Source organism: Mus caroli, unplaced genomic scaffold (assembly GCF_978045245.1).
Source record: "Mus caroli unplaced genomic scaffold, Mus_caroli_1 scaffold_6, whole genome shotgun sequence".
NCBI classification, from domain to species: Eukaryota; Metazoa; Chordata; class Mammalia; order Rodentia; family Muridae; genus Mus; species Mus caroli.
Genome location: NW_028227261.1, coordinates 145,481,986 through 145,502,808, shown reverse-complemented (window position 1 = coordinate 145,502,808; position 20,823 = coordinate 145,481,986). Strand labels below are relative to the sequence as shown.

Genomic DNA, 20,823 nt, shown 5'->3' with positions numbered 1-20,823 from the left:
TCTGGCTGCAGGAACTCCTTCACAGACATCCTCCGTGCCATTCTCCTGTCCTTGGAAGTCCTGATTGAAGATCCCGAGCTCCAGATAAATGGTTTCATTTTAATTATAGACTGGAGCAACTTTTCCTTCAAGCAAGCATCTAAGCTGACACCCTCGATCCTGAAACTGGCCATTGAAGGGCTGCAGGTACGTTCAAAAACTATGCAATGCAGATGGACCTGACTGTACTTTTGCCTGGTTATTGCAACCAAAGTCTTATCTGTCCTTTGGAGTGGAATAAGGGAACTCGAGTAAAACTCACCCATGCGTGCTCTATATTTTCACTTCAGCCTGAGCTTAAATGTTTGCTGTTTTTTCTTCATTAGCCTTCATTGTTATTAACAATATTAAATTGCTGTTACTCCAGGCACAAATTACCTGCCAGAGCAATAATGACTCAAGTCTGGAGATGTTTGGCTAAGTCCTAGAGTTCACAAAATGACAACTGGGAAGCACCTGCTTCATATTTTTTCCTACAATGGGGGCTGGGTCTCTAGGAGCATTTTTGAGCCCCAGTAATGCACTCTTTGGATCTTTACTTCCCAAGGCGCGCTATGCTGAAGAATTCGTATGAAAGTAGATTGCTTGCCTGTGAACAAAGGCAATCGATGAAGCTCAGCAGGCAGTTGCCAAAACAGGTCCTTTGAAGAAGAGATTTTTTTGTGTTTAGGGCAATTTTCAAGGACCTTCTGCAGCCCTCTCATCTCCCAGAGCAGTGGGTCTTTTAAGGGTCAGTGGTTCTGTGAAAAGTAGCTAACTCAGAAATGTTGCTTGGTACCCTGAGGTGACACATGTTCAAATACAGAATTAAAGGCATGCTTTGAAGTCATTAAAAAATCAACATAGGTAAAGCTCACCTCGCTTCTTAATCTGATAGAAAGATTTACTCAAGGGGGTGACCAGTTCCTTAATGTGTAGCCACACACCAAAACATGGACAGTGAATACTCATGTTCTTCTGAACTCGAGTCCCACTGCCCACAATATCTGCGTTCCACAAGGAGCTACGAATGGTTCCATTTCTTAAGCTGTGGCTTGTTCTCTCACAGGCCTCTGAGGAACATATGCCTATTGAATGGATATTATGACATCAACATGATTTCCTTTTTCTCAGAGGAGTAGAGCTGACATTTCAGAAGAGAAACATCCCATTCACATGGTCCCAGGAACATTGAGCTGTCCTTGTGCTTTGTGGGCACAGCTTAGTTGCTTTTGTATGAAGAGATCGCTCAGCTTAAACTAACAGACTCCATGTTCTTGACCATCAGTTCCTTGCCTATAACACCATTCCTTATCTCTTCTCTTTTCAGTACTTGAATACAGCTATACAGCTTATTTCTCTAACCTTTTGTTAAGAGACATTTTAAGATTCTCATGCTCATAATTAGGTTGATCATTATTTCTAGGAATTTCTTCACAGGTTTCTATATTTTCTTTTTTAAAGGATGATTTTTAAATATGAAAGTTGCTATGAATTAGCTTATAATATATATTTTTCCAGAAAAAAATAGCCCTTTAGTCAATCCTGTGTTTCAATTTTTATTTCTGAAAAATGTGTGGATTATATAACAGGCCCTTCTAACTCTGCTAAGTAGATGCACGTCTTCCTGTATTAGTGAAGGCAGGTGTGTTTTAAAGGTGAAGCTATGAACAGAGCTGAGCTATTGTTACAGGAAATACCAGATGGCAGGTCATGATGGGTCTCATTTAGGCCTTCATGTTCCATGTGTTGGGATCCAAGGCTTGTGAGACCAGAGTCAGAGGTGGTAAAGGTATGTGCTTCCCTGATCTCCAGAGCGGTGGGATTCCTGCTACAGAGCTGCTCTGATTGTAAGAAGGCATCAGGCCCTCCTGTATTCTGACTGTCTAAATAGTTACAGCTCTGTCTCTTCAGGCTTCTGGATCCTTAGAAAGCAATGGTTACCACCTGCATGGGGCAGGAAAGTCATGACCAAAAGGAAGTTAGTATAAGATCTCTTCCTAACCCTGAGACCCTTTCATGCAGTTAGTTTCTTGTCTTGTGATGACTCCCAACCATAAAATTATTTTTGGTGCTACCTCATAACTGTAATCTTGCTATGTTATGCATTTCGATGTAAGTATCTGATATGCGACCCCCAAATGGGTCATGACCTGGAGGCTGAGAACTGTTCATCTAGGATATGGATTGTCCAATACTGTACTTTTAAAATGCATGCTATCTTGGGCATGAAGAAGTTACTAAGGCAACCATAGGCAATTCTGCTCTTGCCCTACAGTAGCCGTTCTATCTAGAAACTCAACCACTTTTCATACCAGGCTCTCCTCTCTCTGACTTTGGGATCATTTAGATACTGTTACCACTATCTTTTCTAGGGATCTTTCTTTATCACAGGGATTATGCTCATCTCCAGGTGACTATGAACCCTTCTGATACCTTGAAAAGGTTATAAGTAGGACCAAACAGAATTCATTCATTTTTAGTCAATGTTGCTATACAGCAACAATTCTACATAGGTTTCTAATTGTTGCCTACAATGGCTCAAGAAAAATTACACAATAGTGTTACAGTGGATACAAGAAAAGCTACACAAGGCTACCATCAGCAGAGAAGCCACATGTTGCCTTCTTTCCATTCACCTTGAAAGATGCTTGAAGAGACCCAGGTATCTGCTGGACCCTCAGGAGCTTGTAGAAGGAAAAGCCTCCATTCCAACATACAAAGCTTGCACTGTCTGCCCTCTTGCCTAGGGTCAGTGTGAGAATGGCCTTCTCAATGGAATGTCCAGACCCCTGTGGAGCTTGAAGATCTGGTTTGGGATTTCAGCTGTTTATAAGATAAATCTAGAATTTCCTGCTGTTCCACACCTCAAGAGTTTAAGGCCCTGGCATGTGATGCTGTACCTACATACATAGGCAATGAATGCAGTAATTCCAACAGAAAGAAAAAATGGGTTGACTCAGATAGTTCACTCTTGAGGCAATGAGAACTTGTCATCAATTTTGTCAGTCTTGTATCTTATATTCCAACCTAGTTCAAGGGGCCTGGGGTTTTGTTTTGTTTAATTCTCTATAAAGAGGTATTTAAAAAGATTGTTGGTTATTCCAGGTTTGGCTCTTTTGGCATGAAAGACTATGATGTGGTGCTTATTATGAAAGGAAGTCAAGGGGCAATGCTTTCTGGTCAGCACACAAAAGGGAAGTCGAAAGACTTACAGCAGGTTTAAATTACTTTTATTGAAGGTCTCATCTGAACCTGGATGATCTCTTAGTGTCATCCTCACATTGGACTCAAGGACCAGGGTATTAACATTTCTGTATTGTCTGCTTATTGTGTGCTGGCTGCCTGAGACAGAGCTGCAACCTTGTATCTCCATTCTGAGGCTGAGAGGCAGCTGACATCCAAATGTATCCATCTCAGTGTCTGCGCATGTGCAAAATATCCTGCAGTAGGACAACAAAGAGTGTTGCTCTTTCTGGATCTTTAATTGGTTACCTCAAGTCCCAGCTATGTCAAAGTGTAGGTGGTGCACTTTAGAAGCAATGGGACTGGGCTAGCAATTTGATGTCACTGTTTGAGGAAGGGGGCTTTTAGTTGTATTTCTATAAGGTAATTAATTTGTCTTTGGATATAATTCAAAATCCAGCATATGCATAAGATTTTTGTTATGTACTTCATAGGTGAAATAATTATGGTAACCATACAGAATATTGTGTTTTAAATCTTCTCACCTTTGTTCGTTTATGTGGTGTGTGTGTGTGTGTTGCATTTACCATAGCAATAGGACAATTTATGGGAATTGTTTCCCTTCTACTGTGTAAGTCTTAGAGCTCAAACTCAGATCATCAAGCTTAGCAGGAAGCATTTTTATCCACTGAGACATCTTGACAGTCCAAAGATTGTTTAAAGGGTCATGTTCTGCCATCAGAAGTTACTCTGCATAAGCTTATTGCAGGATGTCTGTAGAACTCTCCAGTGCACTCTTCTCTCAGGAGATACCTTCAAAAGAGCATGTTTTTGAAGCCTCCACATTGTTCCAGTTTACTTAACTATTCTGTGACTGTTTCTCAAAGAATTTTAGTTAAAACACAATTTTTCAGAAATCATTTCTTTTATACATGATTTTTTTTTTTACTGAAAAACTTATAGTTTCCCCCCTGCTCAAATCATTCCAGATCTTTTCTTCTGCCCCACCGACCAACTCCATCCTTTTTTCTCTCTTTATTTGCCCTGGTCTCTAAATGTGGTCAATACTGTCTATCACTCTAAAACAATCAATGCATCTACTCATTTAAACAGCTTTACATCTTAGTCAAATTCAAAGTAATATGAATGTGACCATTTTCACACATCTCAGTAAGACTCTTAGTGACTTTGGGAATTCTGCCCGTTTTCTCACATCATACTATGACTCTTAGTGACTTTGGGAATTCTGCCCGTTTTCTCACATCACAGTATGACTCTTAGTGACTTTGGGAATTCTTGCAGAAGTCACACATCCAAGTGCTGCTCCTGAGTTTTGTAATATGTTCAGAATCAAGTTTTGGTGTTCTTTCTTGTCAATCACCTCAGCACAACTCTTACAATCAATGCCTGGTGTTTCTCAATGTGTAGTCAACTCAGAAAGCTCACAGTGTTTGATTGATGGAGAGGTATAGGGGGTTATTTACAAAATGTCTTGTCTTGAATTCAAATATTTGTTGTGGGTTTAGAGAATCCTGTTCTTCATTCAATAGAAGAAACCCAAAAAAATGTTTGGCTTTTTGCTCCATTCTATTTTTTTTCTTTTATTTGTTTTTTCTCTCTCATTTTCATATTCATATCATTATTTCTTACTAATTTTGAAAGTTTATCAAGTCATTATCTCTTTATTTATTCATGGATTTAGGTACTTGTGCTTGAAGGCAATTACTTTATCACAGTGAGGTACCTTCTCAGCTCTTTCCTTGAAGTTTCTTAACAATAGCTTTTCAAGTTTTAACCCAGGTAGTAGTAGAAGATTTGGAGCAATGCTCATAATCTTGGACAAGTCAAACTATCGCTCTCCTCACAGTATGTTTTGTTATAGCCACCCAATCCTGCCACATTCTCTATGTGTTCCTTTCTAATTTTCATCCCCTTTTACAAAACATGTATTTACTTGATCTGGGGAACCCAAAGTGCCTTATTCAATTGAAAAGAATAGTCTGTTTGAAAGTCTGTCATGTCATGGGCAATGTGACAGTTCCTAAATGTAAATGAATAGACCATGCTATGCTTGGAAATTTGGAAAAGCATCTGTACATTACAGTCATCGTAAGCTGTCTCCAGTTTGTGATCCACATGCTAGATGTGTAGATATCCTGACTCATGTATACTTCAACACAAAAAGTGGGTCAGATACTCTAATAATAGGATTGCAGGAGATGACAAAGCTAACCTGGCTTCAAGGAACACTCTATTGACATGTAGCTTCTGAGCCTATCCTTTATGTGGTTTTCACACACTCAGGCGGGGTGCTATAACATGGTGCTACAACATAAAGTACATGATTTTGACATTATGTCATCATACTCACCTGTTGTCCAAGTTACCCCAAATCACTGTACCCTCTATCAGACTTCCTCATCTCTTCATAAAGGGGCACAGACTGAAAGTTGACCCTTCATAAGCAGTTTTAGGTGCTGATGCTGCTGGTATGACCACACTTTGGTGTGGGTAAGAGCATAGTCAACAATCTGGGCTCTGATTTTGATTCTGCACCTGACAGGCTACTCTCTTTCTGGGTTCTAGTTCTCCATCTGTACAGCGTAGTATTGCAACAATACCTAAAATAGCAAAAATGAAATGAAAAGTGTTTTTATATAGCCAGCTCTTCATAAATGCCCACGTGGTATTAAAAGGATGAAGGGGCCTGGTCTGTAGACTCATTTGGCTTTTGTGCACTTGTGTAAATAAAATCTACATTGCCTGGCTCTATAAGCCTGGATTTCTGAGCACTGACCCTCGACAGCTTCGTCACCACTAAACAAGGAAGTTCCTTATCTATCTATGTTACCATGACTCAGGAGCAGATGGTGTCACCTGCCTGCTCACTGTCACCTTCCTTTCTATTCTTGTGGTGTGATCTTTTCAATTATCACCCAGTAGTGGCAGAGCAAGTCCAGTCCCAGTATCTTGACACTGGGGATGGGTAGAGACGTATAAACAAATGCACCTTCACCCTGTAAGACTCTTGCTGCAGCAGTGTCTGCAGCATCTTTGACTCTGTTTTCTAAAGCATGCTAGGAACTGAATGAAGAAAAATGATAGTTTGCATTTTGGACAAAGAAGCTAATGAATTTGTGTCTTCTAAAGTTTTCATGTATGCTCCAAGAAAAATGTTTCCTCTAAGCAAACTGTTTTACCTTTTCACGCCATGAAGCAGTAATTCTGCATTTGCAGTTAGTGCAATCTGTTATTATGGAAATCATAGAGAAATTAAACATCTCATCAAAAGCTCTACCTCATTAAGTGTCAACTAAACTCAGGAAGATAATCAAGGCTGATGACACCCTGGTGATTCTGATACAAATAGTGTGACTCATTTAAAATGGTTCCAATAAATAGGTCTATCTCTGGCATATTTTTGATACATAGTCTTTCAGACTCTTGTGTTTTATAAACCTATCCAGTCTTATAATTCAGTTCAATCCATCAATCTCTCAGTTTTTACTTCTAGTTTAATCACAAAGGTAAAGAGGCGCAGCCTCTGGCACTGGGAAGGCTGTGCTTCAAAGCAAGGCCAGACTTATGAACAAATGGGAAAAAAAAACCTAACATTCAAACACGTTGGATTCCCAGATGAAGAAAATAATGCGGGAGCAGAAGAGGATGGTTTCCTGGGCAACACCACCACTCCAGCTAATTCTTAGCAGATGAATGTTGAACAGGGAAATAAAGGCTGAAGGGAAGGGATTTTAGGCAATGGGAAAACTATAGTCAAACACACAGAGACCTGTTGTACATCAGTAGAAGAGAAAATTAGAATTCATTTTATAGTCTGCAGCTCACAGGCACCAAGATGGACTATGGTGCATCCATGGTAATCTGAAAAACGAGGTGACCTTAGAATATGTTGCTGATGAAATGTGGCAGATTTATGTTTCCCATGGTGATCGCTCAGAGCTTTTGAGCAAGGAAGGTGTTTTAGTTACTTTCTTCATCATTATGATCAAAATGGCCAACAGAAACAACTGAAGGGAAGAAACATTTATTTTGGCCCATTATTCCCAAATGAGTCATCTATTGTGGCAGGGATGGTGTGGCCAGGGTTGGCCCCATCTATAAAATGTAAGCAGCTGGCTCTTCCCTATATAATCCAGACGTTTTGCCCCACCTCTTCTTGTCTGTCTCGCCTCATCCTCTTCCTCTTCCTCCTTCTCCTCATCTCTGTGCATGCTCCCTTTCTGTCTTTCTCCCCCTCCCCATGATCTCACCAGAGAGAAGCTTCCCAATAAACCTGTCTTTAATATAATCTAAAAAAATAGTTGAAAACAGGCAATGGCTGCTTATAACATCTTTGCTTCAGAAAGCAGAGTAGGAGTGGACGCTGTGCTGTGCTATGCTGTAATCTTCAAAGGTCTGCTTTATTTCTCACATGTTCACTGCCTCCATCACTCATTCCTTATCACCTAATGGTCCAAATATGTCTTTATAAATATGTTGTGTTATATGTAATATTACATGTTGCCTATTATATATGTATTGCATATTATGTATTAAGTATTACATATTATATTCTATTTCATATAGTATATATCACACATCACACATCATATATCATATATTATAAACCATATATTATATATTATATACAATATATACATATACTCACACATACATTATAATTAAAAGATGAGATCCTCATGTTAGGAAAACATACATTTCTGAGATTGTGTGACATCACATCATTTAATATACATTCTAAGTTCATCCATTTTCCTGAAAATTTTGTGATTTTCTAGATTTCACAGTACCTGAAATTCCAGAAAAGATAATATTCAGGCAAAACTAAGGAATGGGAGGCAGTGACTGAGGGAATAATTCAAGAGAAGAAAGAGAAGCATCAGCTCAGATGAGGAGCAGCCACAGGGGAAGGCAGGCAAGATGTCCAGGGAGCTATAAGGATGAATGCAAGTGCTGAGAGTCGGGCTGCACGGAGGGACTTGGTGCCAGCTAGAAGCTTTGGGTTGAGAGAGGAAGATACACATCCCATTGTCAGTAAACACATCTCACCAGACTACAGTCTCAGAGACATGGAAGAAACCAAAGCAGAGGAAACATGAAGATGGTAGTGGAGGAAATGCTCAGGGTCATTTTTCTGCTGAAAGAGGAGAGCCACTGGAGGAAAGCATCGGGTCCTTCATACCCCAGCAAGAGTTCAGTCTGGACAAAGTGTCAGCTTCTGTGAATTCTTTAGTTATAGAATAATATTTTTCAAAGAGTCAAAGAAAAGAACTCTGCCTCTTGTGATTATGAAATGAAGTCTGGAGTGTCTGTCCAGGGATTCTGTTCTGAATATGTCATTGTAATACATCTGCAGGAAGACGACATTACAGATTTCTAATTTGGTTTATGTCCTGGGGGAACCCAGCATCAAGTCCAAGCAACACTTGGCATTCCTAAAGGGCCTTTCCCTGCATAACCCACATTCTCATGAACCATGTGTAGAAAATAAGAGCCCTTGCAAGCATCACCTAGAGTTTTCTGTTTCTAAGGGCTAGAAAACCAACTGATGTCAAAGCCAAGCAGAGTAGAAATGAAGGAAGGATTTACACAGAGGGACAATTCTGAGCTATGCTGTCCTCTACACTCAGCCAGACCTGGCCTTACAAGGGGAAGGGTGCCTAGAGATTCAGTCTGCCTTTCCCTTCCCACTTGTCAGTCTCTGGACCAGTTTCCTTTCGAAGTGCTTTTCCATGAGATGCTGTAGATGTCTGACAGTTCCCTGTATAAGTAAGAGCCCCGTGGCATCTTCATCCCTTGCAAGACTGAAGAGATAAAGGGGGTTTTCCCAAGGTGCTACATCGGAAGCATAGCAAGCCCTTCAAGATAAAACATGTAGAATATGGTTGGGATAATAACTCAGGCAGCCTTTATGAATGAGACTTTAGTTTCCATGGAGACCAACTAACGATCTCACACTTGTCTCTGTGTCTTACCACGGGAGAAAGTCTTCTTTGGGGGAATAAACATGTGAGTTCATTTTGTGAAAATGGAAGCATTTGTTTCTAAATATCCACTAAACATTGCTAACCCATGTTTAGTTAGTGCAGAGAAAAAAATCAAAATGCAGTTTCTTTTTTTTTTTATATTAGAACGATCTGGGTTTGTATGTGGAAATATTAATATATAAGTTACATTCACAAAATGTAATTTCAGGTAAATTTTTAGAAACTGAAAGTAGCTTGGTAAATAATGGAAGAACAAAAAAAAAATCAGATCTTGTGACCTAGTGGTCCTGTGTATTAAAAATTAACAACAAAGGTTGCCACTTTCCTGACTTTAAAACCACAAATTGGTTCTTGTAGTGTACAGTCTATCTCCCAGCCAAAAAACAAAACAAAAACAAAAACAAAAGCAAAAAAAAAAAACCCAAAAAACAAAAAGCAAATGAAACTAATGCCCAGTTGTTTCTATCTCAGCCAGTCAGGCTCCACGATCCTGGGGCCTGTCTTGAATGTGTTACTTTCATAACTGATCTAACACTCATAGTGTCTCTATGTAGCATTAGATTCGAGAATAGAACAGACATTTTGGAGACACAGATATGCAGTGCCACGTCCTTAAGGAGTGTAAGTGTGACTGTATCACATAGAACAGAGAATATGTAGAATCACAGCATTACAAAACCACTGCCATCAGTTTCCAGCTGATAGCCAGAGGAGCAGCACAAATAGTGTAAAATGTTACTGTCCAACCTGGAAACCACAGAATCCAGACTGGTTTATGTAGATGCTACTATTCAACTGTGCCCCGAGGGAATCGGTGTATCATAGCATCAGATCCAATGTGCACAGCTGTGACCCTAAGCAATCTGGAAGAGTCTCTGTCACACTCAATCAGGACTACCAAAAGAAAGATGCATGCAGACTATCAGAGAGCTTTTTGTCTACAATAGTTGCAGTGCCATATAAAATGTTTACAGCTCACCTTAGTTCTGTGTATATCTTAAGTGTTATAGAGCCAATTAAAAATTCACTGTTTCCAAGAACCTCTTTAAAGGTTCTCGGAAATGGCAGAGCAGTTGGATACTTAAGTTATACATATGCAATAATAAAAATAAAGCAAAACTGGAATAATAATATCCAATACCATATAGATTCAAATTCCTCTCAAAACCACCCATTACATCTTCAATCACTATGCACAAGGTCCTGGGATCATCTTCAGAAAAGGGAAGGAAAAGAAGAAAGAAGGAATGGGGGAGGGAGGAAGGAAGGGGGGAGGAATTCCCCAACAGTGTCCAACACTCTGCTTTGTAAACCAAAACATTCCTGGACACTGGAAGAAGTGATTGATATGTGATGATGTATCCTCCACACAGCTCCTTGTGTTCAGTGCTATGAGCACAATGATTCCTAGTGAGATGGCACAATTTTTCATATGTTTATTAAATATTGTATTCACGCTTCTGCGTCTGACTTGATAATAGGTACCAGCCATTTGGGCTGGGAGTTAAAATCTTGCCTTACTAATGGCTTATAATCATTTTTAACCCTTCACCTCATGTCATAAAAGGGTTTATGCAATTTACACTAATATTTAATAGTGTTTCTCTTATTTCAAAAGGTTGCAAAAGGTTTTATGAAAAGTCTGTTAAGTGCCTTTGTTTAGACTTATCCTGTCATCATTTTTTCTAAATGTTAAATAAAGTTTACTAGCACCTTCTAGACTTGGATCCTTTTTAATCCATTGTTTTATTGAATCTGGGATTTGGGCTTAAACGCTGTGAGGAAGAACTCTAACTTGATTGTGTTTCAACATGTCCTGGTGCCTGTCATTGAAGAGTCCATCCCAGAGTGCACTTTAGATGGCAGATAAACAAACGTCAAGGGAATATTAAGACAGCTCAGGTAGAGCTCGAGTCCTGTCTGCTGTCTCTGAGGAGTCTGACCTAATATCTGATAAACAGTAGCTCCCTTCATGTCAGAAACTATTTACTCCTAGCAGGAGTGGCTTCCCATCAGGTCAAAGACTGGATGAAGTGCTTCTTTGGGACCATCCCTTAAAAAAAAAAAAAAGCAAGCAAGCAAGCAAACAAGCAGGCAGGCAAACAAGCAAAGACACTGGTCAGTTAGAGATGCAAGGCAATTATTGTAAGGCCCAAACACTATTCTAAAGAGTTTTCAAAATACTCCTCACCATTGAGGAATTCCAGAATAAGAGTTACAAGAGTAATTTATCTTGCCTTAATAATAGACTTTAAAGAAACTTTTGTTGAGAATATTAAGAATATGAAAAAAAAAAACCCAAACCCCAAGAAGCTAAGTTAATGCCAGCTCAGCTGAAATGTCATTAGCTGAAGAGTAATTCCTAATGCCCTAAGCTGCAGACTCATTAGGCTTTGGAAGGAATTATGAATTTCCTTTTCCATTAACTTGAAAGAGGTTTTGACAAAGATAGCACTGGAAAAGCAATAGTATAGGGCAGCATTAAAGTGGATTTAAAGTCATTGCAAAGGAAGAAGTCAATTCTGAAAGAGAGTCTACCCAAGATTCAACATAAGCTCCCAGGTATCTTTACATGAAGGCATGAACCTGTTCCCAGCTGCTGTCCTAGGATGGGCACAGGGGCCTCTTCCCAGCTGCTGTCCTAGGATGGGCACAGGGGCCTCTTCCCAGCTGCTGTCCTAGGATGGGCACAGGGGCCTCTTCCCAGCTGCTGTCCTAGGATGGGCACAGGGGCCTCTTCCCAGCTGCTGTCCACGTAAGCATGCCTTCACCTTGCTACAGAACTCTGTTCTTGACTGCTCTTGCAGTTTCAAATGTGTGCTTCTTAATTTTTTTTTAATTTATTTTTTAATTAGGTATTTTCCTCGTTTACATTTTCAATGCTATCCCAAAAGTCCCCCATACCCACACCCCCAATCCCCTACCCACCCACTCCCCCTTTTTGGCACTGGGGTTCCCCTGTACTGGAGCATATAAAGTTTGCAAGTCCAATGGGCCTCTCTTTGCAGTGATGGGCGACTAGGCCATCTTTTGATACATATGCAGCTAGAGACAAGACCTCCGGGGTACTGGTTAGTTCATATTGTTGTTCCACCTATAGCGTTGCAGTTCCCTTTAGCTCCTTGGGTAATTTCTCTAGGTCCTCCATTGGAGGCCCTGTAATCCATCCAATAGCTGACTGTGATCATCCACTTCTGTGTTTGTTAGGCCCCGGCATAGTCTCACAAGAGACAGCTATATCTGGGTTCTTTCAGCAAAATCTTGCTAGTGTATGCAATGGTGTCAGCGTTTGGAATCTGATTATGGGATGGATCCCTGCATATGGCAATCACTAGATGGTCCATCCTTTCGTCACAGCTCCAAATTTTGTCTCTGTAACTCCTTCCATGGGTGTTTTGTTCCCATTTCTTTTTTTTTATATATATTTTTATTACATATTTTCCTCAATTACATTTCCAATACTATCCCAAAAGTCCCCCATAGCGCCCCCCACTTCCCTACCCACCCATTCCCATTCTTTTGGCCCTGGCATTCCCCTATATTGGGGCATATAAAGTTTGCAAGTCCAATGGGCCTCTCTTTCCATTGATGGCCGACTAGGCCATCTTTCGATACATATGCAGCTAGAGACAAGCGCTCCAGGGTTCTGGTTAGTACATCATGTTGTTCCAACAATAGGGTTGCAGATCCCTTTAGCTCCTTGGGTACTTTCTCTAGCTTCTCCATTGGGAGCCCTGTGATACATCCAATAGCTGACTGTGAACATCCACTCCTGTGTTTGCTAGGCCCCGGCATCATCTCACAAGAGACAGCTATATTTGGGTCCTTTCAGCAAAATCTTGCTAGTGTATGCAATGGTGTCAGCGTTTAGAAGCTGATTATGGGACGGATCCCTGGATACAGCAGTCTCTAAATGGTCCATCCTTTCATCACAGCTACGAACTTTGTCTCTGTAACTCCTTCCCTGGGTGTTTTGTTCCCAATTCTAAGAAGGTGCACAGTGTCCACACTTTGGTCTTCATTCTTCTTGAGTTTCATGCGTTTATCAAATTGTATCTTATATCTTGGGTATCCTAAGTTTTGGGCTAATATCCACTTATCAATGAATATATATTGTGTGAGTTCTTTTGTGATTGTGTTACTTCACTCAAGATGATGCCCTCCAGGTCCATCCATTTGGCTAGGAATTTCATAAATTCATTCTTTTTAATAGCTGAGTAGTACTCCATTGTGTAAATGTACCATAATTTCTGTATCCATTCCTCTGTTGAGGGACATCTGGGTTCTTTCCAGCTTCTGGCTATTATAAATAGGGCTGCTATGAACATAGTGGAGCATGTGTCCTTTTTACCGGTTGGGACATCTTCTGGATATATGCCCAGGAGAGGTATTGCTGGATCCTCCGGTAGTACTATGTCCAATTTTCTGAGGAACCGCCAGACTGATTTCCAGAGTGGTTGTACAAGCTTGCAATCCCACCAACAATGGAGGAGTGTTCCTCTTTCTCCACATCCTCGCCAGCATCTGCTGTCACCTGAATTTTTGATCTTAGCCATTCTGACTGGTGTGAGGTGGAATCTCAGGGTTGTTTTGATTTGCATTTCCCTGATGTTTAAGGATGTTGAACATTTTTTCAGGTGCTTCTCTGCCATTCGGTATTCCTCAGGTGAGAATTCTTTGTTCAGTTCTGAGCCCCATTTTTTAATGGGGTTATTTGACTTTCTGGAGTCCACCTTCTTGAGTTCTTTATATATATTGGATATTAGTCCCTTATCTGATTTAGGATAGGTGAAGATCCTTTCCCAATCTGTTGGTGGTTTTTTTGTCTTATTGATGGTGTCTTTAGCCTTGCAGAAGCTTTGTAGTTTCATGAGGTCCCACTTGTCAATTCTCGATCTTACAGCACAAGCCATTACTGTTCTATTCAGGAATTTTTCCCCTGTGCCCATATCTTCAAGGCTTTTCCCCACTTTCTCCTCTATAAGTTTCAGGGTCTCTGGTTTTATGTGAAGTTCCTTGATCCACTTAGACTTGACCTTAGTACAAGGAGATAGGAATGGATCGATTCGCATTCTTCTACATGTTAACAACCAGTTGTGCCAGCACCATTTGTTGAAAATGCTGTCTTTCTTCCACTGGATGTTTTTAGCTCCCTTGTCGAAGATCAAGTGACCATAGGTGTGTGGGTTCATTTCTGGGTCTTCAATTCTATTCCATTGGTCTATTTGTCTGTCACTATACCAGTACCATGCAGTTTTTATCACAATTGCTCTGTAGTAGAGCTTTAGGTCCGGCATGGTGATTCCACCAGAGGTTCTTTTATCCTTAGAAGAGTTTTTGCTATCCTAGGTTTTTTGTTATTCCAGATGAATTTGCAGATTGCACTTTCTAATTCGTTGAAGAATTGATTTGGAATTTTGATGGGGATTGCATTGAATCTGTAGATTGCTTTTGGCAAGATAGCCATTTTTACAATGTTGATCCTGCCAATCCATGAGCATGGGAGATCTTTCCATCTTCTGAGATCTTCTAGAATTTCTTTCTTCAGAGACTTGAAGTTTTTATTATACAGATCTTTCACTTCCTTAGTTAGAGTCACGCCAAGATATTTTATATTATTTGTGACTATTGAGAAGGGTGTTGTTTCCCTAATTTCTTTCTCAGCCTGTTTATTCTTTGTGTAGAGAAAGGCCATTGATTTGTTTGAGTTAATTTTATATCCAGCTACTTCACCGAAGCTGTTTATCAGGCTTAGGAGTTCTCTGGTGGAATTTTTAGGGTCACTTATATATACTATCATATCATCTGCAAAAAGTGATATTTTGACTTCATCTTTTCCAATTTGTATCCCTTTGATCTCCTTTTGTTGTCGAATTGCTCTGGCTAGGACTTCAAGTACAATGTTGAATAGGTATGGAGAAAGTGGACAGCCTTGTCTAGTCCCTGATTTTAGAGGGATTGCTTCAAGCTTCTCACCATTTACTTTGATGTTGGCTACTGGTTTGCTGTAGATTGCTTTTATCATGTTTAGGTATGGGCCTTGAATTCCTGATCTTTCCAAGACTTTTATCATGAATGGGTGTTGGATCTTGTCAAATGCTTTTTCCGCATCTAAGGAGATGACCAAGTGGTTTTTGTCTTTGAGTTTGTTTATATACTGGATTACGTTGATGGATTTCCGTATATTGAACCATCCCTGCATCCCTGGGATGAAACCTACTTGGTCAGGATGGATGATTGTTTTGATGTGTTCTTGGATTCGGTTAGCAAGAACTTTATTGAGGATTTTTGCATCAATATTCATAAGGGATATTGGTCTGAAGTTTTCTATCTTTGTTGGGTCTTTTTGTGGTTTAGGTATCAGAGTAATTGTGGCTTCATAGAATGAGTTGGGTAGAGTACCTTCTGTTTCTATTTTGTGGAATAGTTTGTGAAGAACTGGGATTAGATCTTCTTTGAAGGTCTGATAGAACTCTGCACTAAACCCATCTGGTCCTGGGCTTTTTTTAGTTGGGAGACTATTAATGACTGCTTCTATTTCTTTGGGGGATATAGGGCTGTTTAGATCATTAACCTGATCTTGATTCAACTTTGGTACCTGGTATCTGTCTAGGAACTTCTCCATTTCATCCAGGTTCTCCAGTTTTGTTGAGTATAGCCTTTGGTAGAAGGATCTGATGGTGTTTTGGATGTCTTCAGGATCTGTTGTTATGTCTCCTTTTTCATTTCTGATTTTGTTAATTAGGATGCTTTCCCTGTGCCCTCTAGTGAGTCTGGCTAAGGGTTTATCTATCTTGTTGATTTTCTCAAAGAACCAGCTCCTTGATTGGTTGATTCTTTGAATAGTTTTTCTTGTTTCCACTTGGTTGATTTCACCCCTGAGTTTGATTATTTCCTGCCGTCTACTCCTCTTGGGTGAATTTGCTTCCTTTTGTTCTAGTGCTTTTAGGTGTGTTGTCAAGCTGCTAATGTGTGCTCTCTCTAGTTTCCTTTTGGAGGCACTCAGAGCTATGAGTTTTCCTCTTAGAAATGCTTTCATTGCGTCCCATAAGTTTGGGTATGTTGTGGCTTCATTTTCATTGAACTCTAAAAAGTCCTTAATTTCTTTCTTTATTCCTTCCTTGACCAAGGTATCATTGAGAAGAGTGTTGTTCAGTTTCCACGTGAAGGTTGGCTTTCTATTATTTATTTTGTTATTGAAGATCAGCCTTAGGCCATGGTGATCTGATAGGATGCATGGGACAATTTCAATATTTTTATATCTGTTGAGGCCTGCTTTGTGACCAATTATGTGGTCAATTTTGGAGAAGGTACCATGAGGTGCTGAGAAGAAGGTATATCCTTTTGTTTTAGGATAGAATGTTCTGTAGATATCTGCCAGATCCATTTGATTCATAATTTCTCTTAGTTTCACTGTGTCCCTGTTTAGTTTCTGTTTCCATGATCTGTCCATTGGTGAAAGTGGTGTGTTGAAGTCTCCCACTATTATTGTATGAGGTGCAATGTGTGCTTTGAGCTTTACTAAAGTTTCTTTAATGAATGTGGCTGCCTTTGTATTTGGAGCATAGATATTCAGGATTGATAGTTCCTCTTGGAGGATTTTACCTTTGATGAGTATGAAGTGTCCCTCCCTGTCTTTTTTAATGACTTTGGGTTGGAAGTCAATCTTATCAGATATTAGAATGGCTACTCCAGCTTGTTTCTTCATGCCATTTGCTTGGAAAATTGTTTTCCAGCCTTTCATTCTGAGGTAGTGTCTATCCTTTTCTCTGAGATGAGTTTCCTGTAAGCAGCAAAATGTTGGGTCTTGTTTGTGTAGCCAGTTTGTTAGTCTATGTCTTTTTATCGGGGAGTTGAGTCCATTGATATTAAGAGATATTAAGGAAAAGTAATTGTTGTTTCCTGTTATTTTTGTTGTTAAAGTTGGCATTTTGTTCTTGTGGCTGTCTTCTTTTAGGTTTGTTGAGGGATTACCTTCTTGTTGTTTCTAGGGCGTGGTTCCTGTCCTTGTATTGGTTTTTTTCTGTTATTATCCTTTGAAGGGCTGGATTCGTGGAGAGATAATGTGTGAATTTGGTTTTGTCGTGGAATACTTTGGTTTCTCCATCTATGTTAATTGAGAGTTTGGCTGGGTATAGTAGCCTGGGCTGGAATTTGTGTTCTTTTAGTGTCTGTATAACATCCGTCCAGGATCTTCTGGCTTTCATAGTCTCTGGTGAAAAATCTGGTGTAATTCTGATAGGCTTGCCTTTATATGTTACTTGGCCTTTTTCTCTTACTGCTTTTAGTATTCTATCTTTATTTAGAGCATTTGTTGCTGTGATTATTATGTGTCGGGAGGTATTTCTTTTCTGGTCCAGTCTATTTGGAGTTCTGTAGGCTTCTTGTATGTTCATGGGCATCTCTTTCTTTAGATTTGGGAAGTTTTCTTCTATAATTTTGTTGAAGATGTTTGCTGGTCCTTTGAGTTGAAAATCTTCATTCTCATCCACTCCTATTATCCGTAGGTTTGGTCTTCTCATTGCGTCCTGTATTTCTTGGATGTTTTGAGTTAGGATCTTTTTGCATTTTACATTTTCCTTGATTGTTGTGCCGATGTTCTCTATGGAATCTTCTGCACCTGAGATTCTCTCTTCCATCTCTTGTATTCTGTTGCTGATGCTCGTATCTATGGTTCCAGATTTCTTTCCTAGGGTTTCTATCTCCAGTGTTGCCTCATTTTGGGTTTTCTTTATTGTGTCTACTTCCCTTTTTAGGTCTAGTATGGTTTTGTTCATTTCCATCATCTGTTTGGATGTGTTTTCCTGTTTTTCTGTAAGGACTTCTACCTGTTTGATTATGTTATCGTGTTTTTCTTTAAGGATTTGTAACTCTTTAGCAGTGTTCTCCTGCAATTCTTTAAGGGATTTTTGTGCTTTCTCTTTATTGTCTTCTGCCTGTTTAGCAGTGTTCTCCTGCATTTCTTTAAGTGTGTTATTAAAGTCCTTCTTGAAGTTCTCTATCATCATCAGGAGATATGCTTTTAAATCCGTGTCTAGCTTTTCTGGTGTGTTGGGGTGCCCTGGACTGGGCGAAGTGGGGGTGCTGGGTTCTGATGATGGTGAGTGGTCTTGGTTTCTGTTAGTAAGATTATTACGTTTACCTTTCGCCATCTGGTAATCTCTGGGGTTAGTTGTTATCGTTGTCACTGTTTAAAGATTGGAGCAGAAGCTGTGTTCCACTCACCAGCAGTCTCTAAATCCTGTGGCGGGGGTCGTGGGTAGCTGACGGTACCCCGGTGCTGGTCCAGCCGGAAGAGGCCTGTGGTCCTACACAGGCCGTTTTTCTGCTTCCCTAACTAATGCAGTCTCTGGTCCCGCGTGCAATTGGATTGGAGCAGAAGCTGTGTTCCACTCTCCAGAAGTCTTAAGATCCTGTGGTGGGTGTTGTGGGTAGCTGGTGAGTGTCAGCCGACCCTCGCCCCAGCTGCCCTTGTGCTTTTCTGACCGGAAGAGGGTTGTGGCCCTATGTAGGCCGGATTTCTCTCTCCCCAACCAGAGCAGTCTCAGGTCCCGCGTGATTGGACTGGAGCATAAGCTGTGTTCCACTCACCAGCAGTCCCAAAATCCTGCGGCGGGGGTCGTGGGTAGCTGGCGGGTGTCAGGCAACCCTGCGCTCCTGCTACCCCGGCGCTGATCCGGCCGGATGTGGCCTGTGGCCCTACTCAGGCCGGTTTCTGCTTCCCTAACTAATGCAGTCTCAGGTCCCGCGCAATTGGATTGGAGCTGAAGCTGTGTTCCACTCACCAGCAGTCCCAAAATCCTGCGGCGGGGGTCGTGGGTAGCTGGCAGGTGTCAGGCAACCCTGCGCTCCCGCTACCCCGGCGCTGATCCCGCTTCTTAATTTTTAAAACTTCACTATATGTGATAATTATTTTAATCCCCCAAATAATAAATCATAAATACATAGAGAGCACAGCAGCTAGTATTCTGTGTCTGAGACTGTCCTTCCTACTCAACCATGTCTACTCATCAGAGCTCCCCAACACCACCTCCTTTTCTGCCCATGCCATGAGTTTCTTCTCAGATGATGATTAAACTGCATACCTCCCACCTTGGCAATCTCTCTGGTACCTTGGTCTGTAATGTTGCAAACCCCTTTACCCTTTCGTCTAGAATTTTCCCCATCCCTATGATGAGTGTTGTTGCAGACTGATAGATCGAGTGTCAGCACCTTAGATTTCCTCTGGTTGCTTGGATCCTCCGTGAACTTTTCAGCTCATAATTACTGTTTTAGATCTAAGTGGGGATCTTGGGACTGTTATACACCATTGTGACCCAAACAGACATGCTTTGGAGCCTACAGAAGAATTTTAATGATAAAAATGTGGTGCAGGGGAGATGGCTCAGTGAGTAAGAGCTCTTGACACGAGGACCTGCAAAAGCCACACATGGCCATACATGTGTCTCTAATCCTGACGCTGTGAGGGTAGTGGTTGCACAATGCAGAACAGTCTGATGTGAGCAGACACGTATAAACATGCATGTGCACACATAAACATGTAGTGTATATACATATACATACTTTCATGTTTATACATATAAGTACTTTCCTAAATACACACATACACACACACACCATCCCATATACAACATCACACTCCCCCAAACACACATACATATACCACACAACAAGAACACATACACCACACACAGACACAGACACAGACACACAGACACAGACACACACACACACACACACAATGATTGCTCACCTCTTAGAATTTGCACTTCAATGGGGCTGAGTAGGAACTGAGAATATGTATATCTGAACAGAAGCACACATAATGCTAACACTTGTGGTCCCAGCAGCACTTTTAGAGAATCATTTCTTTATAGCATTCTCTTATAAAAATAAGGAATCAAGAAACAGACAGACTGCTCAGTGTTCCAAAGCCAGCTAATGACACATTCGGGTAGCTCACTATACCTTCAAGGCCAGGTATCAGGTCAGAAATCTTAACTGTCTCCTTAAACAAAAACAAGCTTTGAATTAAAATATCTATTTTTTCAATGTTCAAATATTTTAAGATCATAAAATCTTTTCCTGTTCATTTATTTGTCCCAAATAGCAACACTGATAGAATTCATAAATCTCTTGTTTTTTTCTGGGTACATAATTGGTCTCTAATCGTAAGTGACTTTATTTAATGTTTCACATATTTTTTGCTGTTTTCTCTCCCTCCCTAGAGCTGCTGCTTTGGTCGAGAGCTCAGCAGCACTCTCCCAGAGAACAGAAGCATTTTCTAACTTTATTTGTGCTTTGATCTAAGCAGGGTTTAACACACTTATATACTGCCCAGTTGTCTTTTGAAAAGAAATTATGCCTTTAGTACACATCATTTGCTTTTAATTTGAATAAGTGAAATTTTAGGTTTAAAAATAAATGATAAAAATGCATTGGAGCATCTTGGAGAATTTCCAAAAATATAAGGAAAATCAAAATCTACCACAGTTCTGCTTCACATTGTGTTATTCCTCCTTTTCTCACTCAGGTATATTTTTAAACTGAAAATTAATTTTTATTAAACTGCTTTATTGAGATTCAACTTACATATTACATAATCCATCCA

The 20,823-nt window shown here is 40.3% G+C and overlaps 1 protein-coding gene across 1 annotated transcript in view; it reads left to right on the top strand.

Moving 5' to 3' along the window:
- Positions 1–20,823, top strand: part of Clvs1 (clavesin 1) — a 190,330-nt gene that overhangs the window by 80,182 nt on the left and 89,325 nt on the right. The window contains exon 3 of the mRNA XM_021161296.3: positions 12–186. Coding sequence (XP_021016955.1) covers positions 12–186 — 175 coding nt within the window. The remainder of the gene's footprint in view (positions 1–11; positions 187–20,823) is intronic.